The sequence below is a fragment of the Hevea brasiliensis genome, unplaced genomic scaffold, assembly GCF_030052815.1.
Source record: "Hevea brasiliensis isolate MT/VB/25A 57/8 unplaced genomic scaffold, ASM3005281v1 Scaf9, whole genome shotgun sequence".
NCBI lineage: Eukaryota > Viridiplantae > Streptophyta > Magnoliopsida > Malpighiales > Euphorbiaceae > Hevea > Hevea brasiliensis.
The window spans coordinates 2,102,118-2,118,991 of record NW_026615310.1 but is presented as its reverse complement, the minus strand read 5'-3'; the positions used below and the strand labels follow the sequence as shown (position 1 = coordinate 2,118,991).

The 16,874-nt window shown below is 30.9% G+C and overlaps 1 protein-coding gene across 1 annotated transcript; it reads right to left on the bottom strand.

Annotated features, from left to right (window-relative positions):
• Positions 1 to 11,383: 11,383 nt before the first annotated feature.
• Positions 11,384 to 16,299, bottom strand: LOC131177803 (cuscuta receptor 1-like). Its single transcript, XM_058142903.1, has 11 exons — positions 16,027 to 16,299; positions 15,678 to 15,833; positions 15,228 to 15,302; positions 15,016 to 15,153; positions 14,845 to 14,919; positions 14,614 to 14,688; positions 14,382 to 14,519; positions 14,211 to 14,285; positions 13,849 to 14,019; positions 13,365 to 13,508; positions 11,384 to 13,272 (listed from the first exon to the last, which is right to left on the bottom strand). Exons 1-11 carry the CDS (start codon positions 16,163 to 16,165, stop codon positions 11,456 to 11,458), a joined length of 3,003 nt encoding a protein of 1,000 aa, XP_057998886.1. The 5' UTR covers positions 16,166 to 16,299; the 3' UTR covers positions 11,384 to 11,455.
• Between the last annotated feature and the right edge of the window lie 575 nt (positions 16,300 to 16,874).

The following is a 16,874-nucleotide window of genomic DNA, read 5'->3' as shown; positions in this document are numbered from 1 at the left end:
TTTTTTATTCATCATATTAAACTATTACATTTTTTACACAAAAAATACAATTTAATTGACATTAATTAAATATTTAGGCATAATTTATATTCTTAATTTTTTCTTTTTTTAAATATTATCTTAATAATATAAATTTATATTATATTTTTCTACATTCTTTACTATAGTATATTATAAATCAATTTTCTATGAATTCTGTTTTCCGTATCTTTAAAAAAAATTTATAAGCTTAAACTATTATTTTAGCTTAATGTAAATTTTTTTATTCAACATATTAAACTATTATAATTTTTAATACAAAAAATAAAATTTAATTAATATAATAATTATTTTCGATCATTATTTAGAAGTCTAATTTATTTTTTTCTTACAACCTTTAGTATTATAATATAAACTCAAATTTCTATCAAATTTCTAAAAATAATCCGTGCTATTTTCGGGTTATCTATAACCTTCTCAAGTATTACAACAATTAAATTACATATCACCTTTTGGAAGTTTCACTTTGCTGCTCCAACTGAAAACCAAATTATGCTTTTTTTCCTTGTAGGTCCACGATTGTAGCTCCTCTTGTTCCTGCTAGTCCACCAAGCAAGAAGGCGACTCCACTAACTAGTCCATCGAGCTTACACGAACAAAAGAGAAGAGAGGGATAAGGGACCGTGAAAGATGAATTCGGCTTGAGGGTTTGTCTGCGGCATAAATAAATCTGGGTGGGTGGGGGAGTGAATAAAACTTGCACTCTGGACGCTAATATTATTAACATCCCATTCCACTTTACACGCTAATATTATTAGCGTCCCCAACTGTGTCCCTTTCTGCGAGATTCTATGAAGTGGCTTGATTCTTTGCTTGAGCCCTGTATGCCATTATAAATGACACCCCCATTACAATTCAGCCTTGCACGCCATTATTAGGCATTCCCTTTGCAGTTTGATGTGACATGTAGTAGAGAATCTCTACGAAAGAACCTCACGCTAGTTAAACTAGTAGGGGTGGCCACAGTCTGGTTTCGGACCAAAACCAGTCAAAACCGGAACCGGTTTCGAACCGAACTGAAACCGTCTTTCTATGGTTTGGTTCAAGTTCATATTTTTTAGAAACCGTGAACCAGCGGTTTCGAACCGGATTGAACAGACGGTTCTGAACCGGACCAAACTAGTAATTTAAATACAAAAAAATTCAATAAATACCTCACTCCAGTCCTAATTCATTTATATATATATATCATTAATTCTATACACAATTATTCTCTACACTCTCTTTAATTCTCAATACTCTTTCAATTTCTCTAAAATTTTCTAAATAATTATTTTCTATACTCCTTTTAATTCTCAGTACTTTCATAATTCTCCTACTTTATTATTTTGCTCACTAAAATTTTTAATACTATATCAATTACTCAGTTATTATTTTATATCTTCAATAAAATTTTCAATACCCTCTATTTTGATTTTTTTTCTTTTATATTTTTTTAATTATCAACTATCATATAATTTTTTTAAAAAGGACAAGTAATACTCAAATCAACTCAATTCAACTAAGCTTTTATCTCAAAAATTTATTGGGACCGGCTATATGGATTCTCTTTCTCCACTCTAAACGATTTTGGGTTAAATCATTAGAAATGTGTAATACTTTTAGGTCATGTCGTACTATTATCCTCCAAGTCAGTTTAGGTCTACCTATTCTTTTCTTTCTATTCTCTAACCCAATGTGCTCTATTTGTCTAACTGGAGCTTTCCTATGTCTACACTTCATATGATCAAACCACCTCAATCTCCCCTCTCTCAACTTATAACTAAAAATTTTGATTCCTCTAAATCCTAAAGGGATATATAGGCAAAATTAAGTTCATGCACATTTTTCTAATTTTTTTTAAATTAATTTCATCTTTAGTTTTTTAATAAGTTCAAGTCTTTACTTATTAAATTTTTCTTAAAAATAAGTTAATTTTATTCTTTTTATTCTTATTTTATTTTGATTAAAAGATTTCTAAGAAAAATTAAAATATTTTTACAAATATAACTTAAATTATAAATCAATAAAAATTTCCTCTAATTTTTTCCTTTAAGTCGCTTTTAAACTGCTCCTAAACTGCTTCCAAATCATCATTCAAACCGTCTTAAACTGTCATTTTTCAAGCCATCTTTTAAACCGTTTTAAACAGGGCCTTGAACCGAAATCGGCGGTTCAGGAACTGTCTTCCAAATCGTCCCATGACGGTTTGGTTCAGGTTCATGATTTTATTGAACCTGAACTGGAGGTTCAAGAGCCGTAACCGGCTGTTCCTGAACCGTGGCCACCCCTATAAACTAGTGTCCCATGACCGGATGCCAATGCTATTAGTTTCCTATGCTCCGCCTGCTTGTCATACTAGCATCCCATGGCACCACTTTCTAGCTCAACCAAATTCACACCATTTTCGTAATATCTACAATCCACACCCTGTTTTGGCAATTTTCGTCCTACAGTACCCTTGTACAGTAAAAAGCTCTTTAATCTGAGTTACAGTCGCCTTAATAATAGCATGTTTTCATCTCTCAAGGAGCTTTCAACTCTCAAATCTCTGAATCTAAGATATAATTTACTCACAGGAGCACTTAACATGGAAGGTTAGTGTTATTTTTTGTGGCTCGAAATTTGGATATGTTTTTATGGACCTGAATTATGACTCAACCTGATTGGGATAAAAAGTGAGATTTGTGATAGTAGTAGAAGGTACGGGCTAATAGGCTTGGACTTGAAGCCCACCACTAATCTCCTTGGGGGTGTGGGGGCAACGCCCCTATGGTATGGACCAGTTTAAATATTATAATATTCTACCATTTATGCTAGAGTTATGAGATATTTGGAAAACACATAGGGGTTAGGGTTTGAGAGTTCTTAGTGATTGTATCTTGCTCTTTTCATCATAATGAAACTTTTTCTCTTGTCTTGCCCATGGACATAGACCTTAAGGTTGAACTATGTTAAATCCTGTGTTATTCTTCTTCTCTTTTCTATCCTGTGTGATTGTGTGATTTGTGTGTGTGCTTTAGATTTGCGTGCCTGTCATAATAGTTAGATATGGGATTTATCTATTTTCTTTGACCCACATGATTAATGTTCTTTTTTTACACAATGAAAAGAAGTGATTAATTAATATTAGTTTTACTTTCTTGATTGCCTAGCATTAAGCAACTTAGAGGAGCTAGATTTGAGTGGAAATCAGATCATCAAGTTTGAGGCCTTGAGAGGTACCAGTTCAATTTGACGAGGTATGTGCAATTTGTTATGGATCTCTATCTTGCATAGTCTATAGTTTTATTATATTGATTGGTACATAATAAATTGATTAAATCAAGGGTGAAGGTCTATAAATTGGTTTATTTCTTTCCTCAATTGCAGATGCTATAGGTCCAAGCAAGCTAAGCAAATTAATTCTGAACAACATCACCACAAATGGAAGAAGCCCTTCACTGCTTCATAACTTAGGAGCATTTTCGTACCTCAAAACCCTTTATCTATTATTCAATAATATTAAGGAAAAAAATTTGCTCAGGGTATGTTATAGCAAAGATGCCCAAAATTCTTATTCTTAAGTTGTCTTAGAAATTTGTTGTTTCTTCTTAATAGAGTCAGAGAATTTTCCATCTTGGAAGAGTTGTTCCTAGATTTATCTTCTTTAAATGATGAGTCCTTTCAAAGTCTTGGAGCATAGCCTTCTCTTAAAATTTTGTCATTGTATTCATTAAAAGACACCCTACCCCCTCAAGATAAACTACCACCTCTCACTTCCATCATTAATTAACGTTGTAGGTTGTGATAATTATTTATATCTTTAAATATGACCTCGCCATGCCACATTTCTATAATTTATATCTGGCTTTAATAATGCTTAGGTCTTTTTAAACTTTTCTTTTCAATTATTATTATTATTGTAGGATTACCCAATTTCAAGAAGTTGGAACATTTATGCATGGATTTTCTACTACTAAAAACAATATCTTGCATATTATTTCAAGAATGGTCTTTCTGAAGACTTTATCATCGATGTATTGTGGACTTAGTGGCACCATACCAACGACCCAAGGTAAGGTCTATCAATCCTCTCTCTCTCTCTCTCTATCTCTCTCTCTCTCTCTCTCTCTCTCTCTCTCTCTCTCTCTCTCATATAGATCGAGGATTCTAGCTAAAGTTTTTGTGAATAAATAAATTTCAGGCATATGCGAGTTGAGAAATCTCCAAATGCTTGATGTCAGATATAATGATCTCAATGATATATTGCCTTGGTGTCTAGTGTTAGTAGTATGCCCTAAAGCATATCATTTAGTATGTATCTTGTACATATTTTATTAATAAAAGACATTTTTATTTTTCCATTTACATAATATATTTATGTGTAATAAAAAAGGTCCATTGATATTTTGCTAGAAATTCTATTATTAAGTTGTTAAGAATATGAGTGACAGTATTTCTAGCACAAAGTATCATAAATTGGTTCACAATCGAGGATACTTCACAACAGAACATGATTTATCCAGAAAGATTTTATTCATATTTGTTTCTAATGTATTTATATGAGATGTAAATAAGATGGAATGGTGAGTCTCATGCCATATAACAAACATGATAGGCACTTCTGCATGATAAGTAGGCCGAACCAGTAACATTTATGACAAGCACATTGAGTTTACTCTTGTCAATGCATTGTCATAAATCATATCAGTGCATATGATCTTTAGACCTGAGATAGCACAGTTATCTTGTATATAGGTGGTTTGAGTTTGATACTGCTTTCATACTTGTACTGTGTATGGGTATATGGGCATGTGTTGACTCCTACTAGTTATATATGGAGGTAGGTGTTGATCAAGATGGAATCTGTTACCCTAAGTAAATAGGGATAAAATCCTATGTTCATTTAATTGTTCTTGATGTTTCAAGTTCCTGGCCAGGACAGATAGATTTAATCAGAAAAGAGTTTCTGATGAGAAAATCTTTTTAATTAAGAACTGGAATTAAAAGAGAACATAATATTCATAGCAAACGGGGTTTGACATAAACCATGACTCTAGCTCGATTTGGGATTTTATAACAGAGAGATTCTAGTGCATGGTAACATATGATTATAGGTTCATTTAAGGTAAACCTTATTACTGATTGGGTGGCTATGGCATGCTATGCTAGGTGTTAACCATAGTCTATGAGCTACATAAAATGATTTAGAGAAATCATTTATGGTAAGAAAGAGTTCTAATGATATTAATAGTTGATATCATATCTCATTACCAATTAGTGATGAGCCTAATGAGTCACACACATACACAAGTAATCACAAAGTTAAATATGATTTAATTAATTAATTAAAGAGTTTAATTGATTAATTAAATAGGTTTGGTTTGCAATTAGATTGCAAAGTCCCTAGAATGGCTTGAAACCAAATCTAGGTTATTGGATGTATAATATAAGTTAAATTTATATTTAAAGTGTTTAAATATGAATTTAGTTATGAGAAATTAATTAATTTATATTTGATATAAATTGATTAAAAGAAGAGAAATAATTATTTTGGGTTGAGAACTCAAAATTAAGGCACAAGGGTATTTTGGTCATTTCACAGGGTGACATGTGGCACCATGAGATGGTGACACATGGCACTACACATAAGCTTTCCATTTTGTCTTTTAATCATGTAAAATGATCAAAGTCAAGATTAAATCTAGGTTTGACACTTGGCACAATGTGATTGGGTCAATTAAACTAAGAGCTAATCAGAAGGTGACATGTGGTAAGGGTTTTAAGTGGTGACCCAGCTATATAAGGGAAAGGATGAAAAGAAAATAATGATAAACTGCTCTTTTTTCATATGTGCCGCCACCCTTGGAGTCCTCTTCCTCTCTTCCTCTCTTCTTCTTCATCACTCATAAATTCAAAGAGAATTGCCAACATTCTCTTGAATTAAAAATACTAGAAATCGTTTCTAGCGTCCTGTATACATCTATAACATCTCTAAAGGCAAAACCTGAATTTCTAATTGATTGGAAAGGCTTGAGAAGCTGTTTAAGGGGCTGCCATTGGTGATCTTGGCGTGGAAAAGCTAGAGGGACAACATCTGGTGTCCTAGGCGCATCCCAAAGGTGCCAAATACAACTGCAGTGCATCAAAAGGTTAGTGTACTTGTTCTTAATCTAATCTAGGGTTCTAATGAATTAATCTGTTAATTCTAAAATCTTAAATGGCAAATATCGATCCAAAATCATATTAAAAGTGTTTTAATATGTTGTTTAACATTGAAATCAAATAGATAAATAATGAATCTTGCATGATGCATGAGACCCTAGAAGAAAGATTTTGAATTCAATGATCTAAATTTATGTTTTTCATGCTTCCACTCCTTCATCTAGCAAATCTTACATCACTTCAACGATTATATCTCTCTTCCAATCATTTTACTGGAAAAATCTACCCCCTCGAGGGTTTAACATCCATCCAAAAATTAGAACTTTCAGACAATCACTTTCAAATATCAATTTCACTTAGTTCTATTTCAACCATACAAGGCTCAAGCATTTGCAGGCTGCGGATAATGAAGGGTATGCAGAAATAGAGGTGCATAACTTGATCCCCAAATTCCAATTAGAGACTATTTTGCCTGGTCTTGGATGTGGTAGAGCATTTCCCAAGTTCCTTTACTATCAGCATAACTCACAATTAGTCGTTTTCTCACATGATAAAATGCATGGGGGCTTTCCATTTTGGTTGTTGGATAATAACACAAATCCTAATGGGATTTAGAGAGAGATCTTTTCCTAATTTGAGTGGGAGAAATATTCCTCAATAGGATGGAGGAATATTTCCTATAATGAGTAGAACTCTTATTTTAGTGTTATTCCTAAATTGAGTGAGACTCCTGATCAGATAAGGATTGAGAGAATTAACACTATAAATAGGAGAATGATGGAAAAGGTTATTTGGCTTTTGCCCTTTTGCCCATTGAAGAGAGTGGCTTTTGCCCATTGAAGAGAGTGACTTTCAACCCATTGAGTGAGGCTGTCGCCCATTATAAAGAGGGTTTTGCCAATTGCTGCGGATTTGGCTTTGACAATTGCTGCTGATTTGGCTCTGCCCATTGATGAGGGGCTTTTGCCCATTGCAATGAAGAGATGCTTTGGCCTAAGGTGGAGAAAGGACATAGAATTCAAGAGGAAGAGATTCTTGTCCATTGATGAGAGAGCTCTTGCCTGTATAGTTGAAGGCACCCTTTATGGTGTAGTATTATAATAGTAAATATATTGGGTTATGTCTAGAGGAGACTGAGAGGGACTAACTAATATATTTACTATTAGTAGTTATGTAGTATGGGTTCTCTTGGGTGTAATTGGGTTGATGGGTAGTATAGTTATGAGCTTGTAATGATGATTTTATTACTATTGATAGTGGAAGATAGCATGCCCGTAGATGTAGCTCTATGTTGAGGAGTGTGAACCACGTAAATATTGGTATTTTGTGTGTTTATTTTATTTCTTTGCAATTTACATACTTCCGCGATGCACAACATTTACATTATAGATGATTATATATATATACTGGGGACAAATGGTGAACGTATTAGGGATTTGATAATTGTTGAGTATATCGAATTTTAAATTGAACTATGTGATTTTTTTTTCTCAAGCTTTGTTAAGGAATAGAAAGAATGAAGTGTGGTAATTAATGTGTTGCTGAATTGTGATTTATATAAGAGGAATTTGAAGGAAATTATGGGATTGAGTGGTGTGTTGAACATAATATTAAGAATTTTAATTTTAGACTTAACTTTTATGGAATTGAGAGTTTGGAAGTGTTATTGATGAGTGCTCTTTACAATTGGGTGAATGTCTAGTTCATGGCGAAATGCTGTTGAATTGTCATTAGAATTTAATATGGAAAGTAAAGTTTGTAGCTGATTTTGATTATTGAATTATTATACTTTTAGGAGGAGTTTTTTTTTTTTTATTATGGTTTAAATGCATGGAAAAGAGACATCTACTAATTGGCATCTTGTAGTACAGATGAATGGATAAATATATAATACTAATATTAATTTATATAATACTAATATTAATTTACATTATATATGTTATTTTGTCATTATGCAATTGGAACAAAGAATTGTAGTTATGTGCTTATTAATTAAAAAAAGTAAGATTTATAATTACAGATGAATAAATAGCCAAATATACTCAATATATGCACCGAAATGATAGCACACTGATAGATGATTTATTTTTAGCTCAACTTATATTTATATTGTCTTTAGGACAGCGCTTGACATACACATAGTTTTTTGGAGCGTGTATCATGTGATCATTCTTTGGAGTAGTTCTGCACATGTGTATGACTAGCAATTTATTGGTCTTTGGTTATCAGTGTCATTATGGTGCTCAATATGCTAGCATTGCTCTTAGGTTACCAGGGTTTTTATTTTATGGGCCTAAGATGTCGGCACTATCTATGAAAAAACGTATTTTAAATGTATGAGAATGTTACAAATTTTATGATATTTTAACAAGTTTTAATGTAGTAATATTTTTACATAATGAATTTCATTTTAGCTCGATTATGTGATTTGAAATAATTTATATTTCTTCAACCGACTTATTCCAGCATAGCATATTGGTGCTATTAAATAACAAACCCTCATATGTTCTCCTTTGTTTTTGTTTATTCACTAAATTGTACTCAATCTTTTCAATTCACTAGTTTTGCAAGTAATATGAAGTTCTATGCCGTTGTTGATTATTGAGTATCAGTTTGATGGGTTTAGAGCTCTAATTAGCTAGACTCCACCGTCCTATAATACAAGAGAGGTAAGTTTTCAGTAGAAAGATGAGGTTTTGCACTATTATTGAGTGAAATCTTGTCCAAGTACAAATCTTCTAAATTCTCAAATTTGGGCTTACCTTTTGCTTGAATCGTTAATATAAACAAATTATATCCAAGATTTAGAGATTTGAGAGGTGAAAATCCCTTCAAATATGGCAATATGCTTTCATTCAAAAAATTGTAGCTCAAGTCAAGAACCTCCAAATTGCTCAACCTTGTTAATAATCTCTCAAAACCTGCAGTTAAAGAAAGTTCTAAATGCAAGTAGTAGGCAAATAAATTTAACGATTCAAGGCAAAGCCCTTACCTTCATTCTGAACACAACCCAGTATTGAGTTCCCCTTCAAGTAGAGACTTGTCATTTCTTCAAAGGGAAGAAACAGAAAGGCATTAAGATACCATTTCCCAGAAATCCAATAGGCCCTTGTATCATTTAAAGAAAGTTGGGTTACTCTCCCTGTGGTGCTGCCGCGCTCGACCCTTTCGCATTGACAACAGTCTGAGCCCTCCTTTTCATTTATCCAGTTTTAAAATCCTAACAATCAATCATAATTATATGGAATCATATTTATTTTATTATTTTGACTAATTTCAATTTTAATATTTTTATTAAAAATTAAAGTGGAGTTATACTAAAATCATTCCTAACTCATATTAAACCGAAATTAAATCGAAAACTGATTTAAATAATCCAACAGAGTTTCTCTACTACATAAAAAAGTTATTTTTTTTTACCCATTAAAGTTTAAATGACATTTTAAAATTTAATTTTAAATATATTAAATTAATATGAAAAATTATTCTTCTACCTTATTTGGATAAAAAAATTAAAATGTAAAATTTAAATTTGATAAAATTATAGATTTTCTTCTTTAATTACAATCATGAATTTATATTAAGCTCATAAATGTAGAGAATATCTTATTTGAGTATTGATTTGAAATGAATTATAAAATAGTATTATTTAAAACTTATTCTAAAAAATCTTAATAAATAAAATGTTGTTAATTGAAATTTATTTATTAGCAATTTATATTTTTTATTTCCAAATATGATGTTCAAACGAAGTATAATTATTTTAAATATTAATACATATAAATTTATTACAAAATATAATTTTGAATTCACAGATTTGAATTTAAAATTTGAATTTTCAATATTGAATTTAAATATCATAAATTTAAGAATATCTTATTTGGTTAACGAATAGATTTTTAGATTTGGATTTTTTTTTAGAAAAGATTTGGATTTAAAGTAAAGGTGTGTATCCAACCAAAATTTTTTTTTTTTTGAACTGAATTTAAATTCCAAATAATGTAGTTAATGTTATTTCAAATCCTCACTTTTTTCAGTCTTTACTAGTTTTTGAAGTACGTGCAATGCACGTTGATTAAATAAAAAAAATGAAATTTAATATTAGATCATATATGTGATTTGTTATTTTTCTATACCATATATGTGCTCTATTTAATTATATAAAAATAAATAATTAATTATATTAAATTATATAATATATCTGAAAAGTATGAAAAAAAAATGTATAAAATTAATTTTAGTTTTAGTTGTTTTATTCGATAGGATTTGGTACAGTATGATATAATATGTTTTTAAGTTTAATTATTGATAAAAAAATCATAATTTTTCAAAATAATAAAATAAATTTAATATAGTGCATTTCGACTCTTATAATATTAATTTTTTGAATTCAATTCTTATCGATTTTATTTTGATTTAGCTTAAAATAATAAACTACTTGTTTTATCGATTATTTTTTATTTTATTTTATTTTAATTATATAATTTAATATTTACTTTCATATTTTATATTTTTAAAATCACACTAAAATTTTCTTAATATTAAAATTTTCAATTAATTATGTTAAGTGCAAATTAAATTTTATTAAAATTTTGAACAATGATATCATTAGCCTGCTACTAGATGATAAGTGACATAAATAGCATTTTCGTGGACAAATGTACCTTTATTATTAATATTTTTTTATTTTGTTAACCTAACACCAATAATTCTTAAAATAAAATTATTAAGTTAACATTATCTAATGTTAATAATTAAATTTATAATTAAAAATAATAAGTTAAAATGATACTTTAAACTCAATTAGGTCTTATTTAATAAAACCAATCTTAGTTTTAAAATGAAATTTTAAATATTTTATGTTTTTAAATGAAATTTATTTTTTAATTATGTCAAGTGTTAATTAATAGTAAAAACACTTGTCAAAATTTTATTTTGAATATTTAACTTTCAGATATATATTATAATTAAAAAAATATAAGCTAAAAAAGAAATTTTAAACTCAATTAAGTATTATTTAAAATTATAAGGATATTTTAGTCCATTCAAAAGTTCATCCCTCATTCATTCATATATATTATTAAAATTTAAATTCATATATTTTTTTAAACTTTCAAACTTGGTAATTAATCAAAATATAAATCCATGGATTCAAATTCATGAATGCAAGTGCAAAAAAAAAAAAAGTACATAAATAAAATATCTTAAAAATTCTCAATTGGTTATTAAAAGGAATTTATTCAAGGGTTTAATTGCCAACTTAAAAAGCAAAAGCATAAATAATTAAGAGCTACGGTACTCGGAATTTGAATAGTACACAAAAATTGTCTTCCAGAAAATATTGGCAATTGATGATTTTCACCTCAATGAAGGTAAACCATGCTCGTCGCCAATATGGGTTTATGTAAAATACTGCAACAATTGCCAGCAATACCATGATGTAAGTCACCAGAAAGCTCACATAGAAAACACCTTTGTCTATGAAGCCACTCTCCTCTCTAACATCAGTTGATATTGTCGTCGCATCGCAACTCTTAGGTAGTGGTGGTCCCCAAAGCAAAGGATTTCCTTCGTAACTACTCTCATCAAAAGTCAAAAAATTTGCAGGTGTTGGTCCAGATAAATTGTTATGAGCGACACTGAAGGCAAGTAAAGAAAGTTGAGTAATCTCCGGAGGAATTTTCCCATCCAAGTGATTGTAGGAAAGATCCAAGCTTCGAATTTCACTCAGTTTTGAGAATGTTGATGGAATAGGTCCTGTCAAACTGTTGTGGGAAAGGTTCAACACTTGACTAGTACTGTCTCCAATTTCAGGAGGAATTTCTCCACTCAATTTGTTGTGGGAAAGATCCATTCTAGAAAGCGAGAGGAGGTAAGAATATGTTATCCATTTCATTTGCTCACTCTCAATTCGTGGATCTATCACACCAGAACCCTCATTAACTCTTAGGCAAGGAACGATAGGACCAGAGAGATTATTATGAGATAAATCAATTAAGTTGAAACCCAAATTGCACAACTGATTTGGAATTTCACCTTCAAGGCTGTTATAACTCAACGAAAGATAGCTCAAAAATGAAAGCCTACCAATCCATTCTGGAATGGTCCCAGTCAAAGAATTATGGCTAAGATCCAATGTGATCAACTTAGAGCAACCATAAAATGAATTTCTAATTGATCCTTGTAGCCTGTTTTCAGATAAGTAAACAAACACTAACTCTGAAGGGTTGAAGTTTGGTGGAAAACTTCCAAAGATATTGTTTTTGGAAAGGTCTAAAACCTCAAGAGAAGACATATTTCCCATGGACCCTGGGATCCTAAAAGAGAGATGGTTATCACTAACATCCAACGTCCCCAAATACGAGCACTTATATAAGTTATTCGGGATACTTCCTGTGAGCTGATTTCCATCCAGTTGTAAAATTTTCAAGAAGCTAGCATTGCCAAGTGAAGAGGGAATGTTGCCAGTGAAACCATTTCTAGACATTTTCAAAACTTGCAACATTGGGAAAGATATTCCAATTCCCATCGGAACATGCCCATGGAAGCCATTATTAGAGATATCTAAGTTTGACAAACCCATATGAGAATGAATAGGCAGCTGAAGAGGCCCTGAAAGAGAATTATTGGCTAAATAAAGCATTTCTAGGTTTGTGTTGTTCTCTAACAACCAAAATGGAAAGCCCCCCTTCATTGTAATATATGAGATATCAACAACTTTTAAGTTTTTTTGATAGTAGAGGAATTTGGGAAATGCTCCACCATATCCAAGGCCAGACAAAACAAGAGTCTCTAACTGGAATTTTGGGATCAAATCATGCACCTCTATATCTGCATATACTTCATTACCCTCAGCATGAAATTGCAAAAGTCTTGTATGGTTGAAAACTGGACCAAGTGAAATTGGGATTTCAAAGTAATTGTGTGACAGTTTTAATTCTTGAATGGATGTCAAACCCTCAAGGGGGGAGATATTTCCAGTAAAAAGATTGGAAGAGAGGTTTAACTGTTGAAGGGAAGTCAAATTTGCTAAACACCAAGGCAATGTACCATTGAGATCGTTATAACCAATATCTAGAACTTGAAGATGTTCCAACTTGCATATGCCTGAAATTTATTTATTCATAAAAACTTTAGCTAGAATACTTGATGTGTGTGTGAGAATGATAGAGAGAAGAGAGAGGGTTGATCAACCTTACCTTGAGACAAAGTGCCACTGAGTCCACAACCATACAATGATAAAGTCTTAAGAGAGGTTATATTTGATATAATTTGCAGGAAGTTGTTGTTGGTAGTAGAATAATTCATGTACAAGTGTTCCAGCTTCTTGAAATTGGGCAAGCCTACAATAATAAAAGTAAAAACAATAATAATATATACACTGTTAAAACCAAAACAACAGTAGTGATGCAAAGCTCGAACTCTTTTTTTTTTATTTTTTTAGGTGGAGGGGGCGTGTTAATTTGTTATTTAGTCTCTTCATCCTCATACTCCAATAAAAGTTTTAATTTGTAATCATTCATTGACTAGTTCGTTTTTTTAACGGAAAGTTTCACTCGTTATTTCTCAATAGTTTTTATTGCTTTGGCTGTAAACAGTGACACAAACAAATGTTTAAGACACTATATATTAAACATACATCCATCAGGAACAAGAATTTTGGGCATTATTGCTACAACTTACCTTGAGCAGATATTATTGATTTTAAACAATTGTTTTGTAGAGATAGGGTCTTGAGGTATGGAAATGCTCCCAATGAATGTAGCAATGAAGTGTTTCGCAGTGAAGTGTTCCCTCCATAACTGAAGATGCTATCCAGAATTAATTTGCTTAACTTGCTTAGACCTCTATCATCTGCAATTGAGAAAGAAGAGAAACATCATATTGCAATTTATATTCTGGTATACCTCTCAGAGCCTCAACTGTAGGCTATGCAATTTAGAGTGCACAAAAAATTGCAGGCCTATATTATGAAGCTGAAATGTTCTGTTCTGTTGTGCTAGTTCTGCCTGTAGACTTATCAAATTTAACTTGTATTATGGTACCTCTCAGAGCCTCAAAGTGGATGATTTTATTTCCGCTCAGATCTAGCTCCTCCAAGTTGCTCAAACCATCCAATTCTAGGCAACAAAGAAAGCTGAACTATTTAGACCACTGCAGACTAACCTTTTATCATCTGGGTCCAAAAGAACGAATAGATAAAAACCATATCTAACCTTTCATGTTAAGTGTTCCGATGAGTGAATTATATCTCATATTCAGAGATTTGAGAGATGAAAGCCCCTTGAGATATGAGAGCTTGCTGTTGTCAAGGTGATTGTAACTTAGATCAAGGAGCTCCAGATTTCTCAAACCTATAAATTTTTATACTAATTTATATATTTAAGAAAGAAAATTATATAATAACAAAGAAAATCATATAATAACGCAGTGAAGATCAATTCTTACCATGAGAGGATTTAAAACCTTCAATTTCATTGCCTTGTAAATTCAGCTCCTTCAAGCTTGTTAGATTTTTCAATCCTGCACAAATACAATATACTATGAAATACATATAAATCATATGCAAAAAATAATAATATAATTGAGATAATAATAATAATAATAATAATAATAATAATAATAATAATAATAATAATAATAATAATATAATTGTAAATTTAACTTGTATTACGGTACCTCTCAGAGCCTCAAAGTGGATGATTTTATTTCCGCCCAGATCTAGCTCCTCCAAGTTGCTCAACCCATCAAATTCTAGGCAACAAAGAAAGCTGAACTATTTAGATCACTATAGACTGACCTTTTATCATCTGGGTCCAAACGAACGAATAGATAAAAACCATATCTAACCTTTCATGCTAAGTGTTCCGGTGAGTGAATTATATCCCATATTCAGAGATTTGAGAGATGAAAGCCCCTTGAGATGTGAGAGCTTGCTGTTGTCAAGGTGATTGTAACTTAGATCAAGGAGCTCCAGATTCCTCAAACCTATAAATTTTTATACTGATTTATATATTTGAGAAAGAAAATCATATAATAATGCAGTGAAGATCAATTCTTACCATGAGAGGATTTAAAACCTTCAATTTCATTGCCTTGCAAATTCAGCTCCTTCAAGCTTGTTAGATTATTCAATTCTGCACAAATACAATACACTATGAAATACATGTAAATCATATGCAAAAAATAATAATATAATTGAAATGAATTCTTACACAATTACACTACTTTTTGGCTCAATTTCTATTTCTTTTAAAATAATTTTTTCAAATCTTTCCAAACATGGCAATTCATAGAAAAAAAAAATTGAACTAAATTTTTGTAAATATATAATTTATATATATATAAACATTCCATTAAATTTTCACAATTTCTATTTTTAAATATAAGAATCTATATAAAAAAAATTAATTGAATTGAATTCTTGTAAAAATTTAGTATCCAAATTTGTGGAAACAGATTGTATTGATATGATTTCACTTCAGAGAAGGAAGGAAGAAATTGAAACTCACCTTGAATATTAATTATTCCTTTCAGCCTATTGTCGACTAGAATTAATGATTTTAAAGGTGAAAGACCACTTAGAGATGGCAGGATGCTATTGTTGAATCTGTTGAAACTTAAATCAAGAAACTCCAAATTGTCGAGACTCCATAATCTTTCAAAACCTGGAAAAGAGTTCCAGCCAGTAGCTTTGTTAAGAACACAGATAAATTCGAAATGAACTGAAATTTACTAGATAACTAAAGCTATGAGCAAGATATGAACCTTCATTCTCAACGCAACCCGCAATGTTAATATCGTTTAAGGAAAGACGTTTCAATTCTTTAAAGGAAAGAAACAAAGAGGTGTGGAGATGTCAATCTGCCATAGTCGGATCTGTCCAGGGATAACGTGACGAATTTATCCCGAAATAAAGCGATGATACTCGCCCTGTAATGGGGCTGCACTCGACATACTCCCAATTACAACAGTTGGGAATTCCCCCCCAAGAAGACATGGACCCGCAATTAGAATTACTGAAGTAAGCTTTGAGCTTCAACAGAGCAATTCTCTCGTCATCCTAACAGCCATCACACCACCATTTCCCATGTAACAATAAAACCATCATCAAAGACATCCACAACTGGTTTAGACCCATGTTAATAATATAATGCAACCACTTCTTGAATGAAGCAAGCCAATGGGTTCAATTAGGCTAGATACTTGTAAAGCGACGGAGTCTTTGACTAAGAAGACTTTGACTTGGAAACCGGCTAAGCTAACAACTACATAAGACTAAGTTAATATTAGTATATAATTGATTAGATAAATTTTCTAAATTCAAATTATACTCTATTCTATATATATATATATATAGCAATTACTCCTTATTAAGATTAACTAAATTATTCCGTTAAAAATTAATTCTATCAAAAATAAAATAAATTAAATTAAAATGCATCATCTCCAATACTGAGATTAACTAAAGTGACTTGGACCTACAAACAACGAAAATAACTAAAAGAAAAGTGATAGGGAAAAATAAAAAGAAAATATTTAATTGTGACAAATAAATAAACAAAGACTTGCAAGTAATTAAATTGTTAAGAAATTGAAATGAAAGCTACATAAGGTAATCTTTTCTGACTTTTCAGTGTGTCACTTCTGGCTTTATTTGAAAAAAGAATAATTTAATCTTATATTAAATTAAAATTAAAATAAAAAAA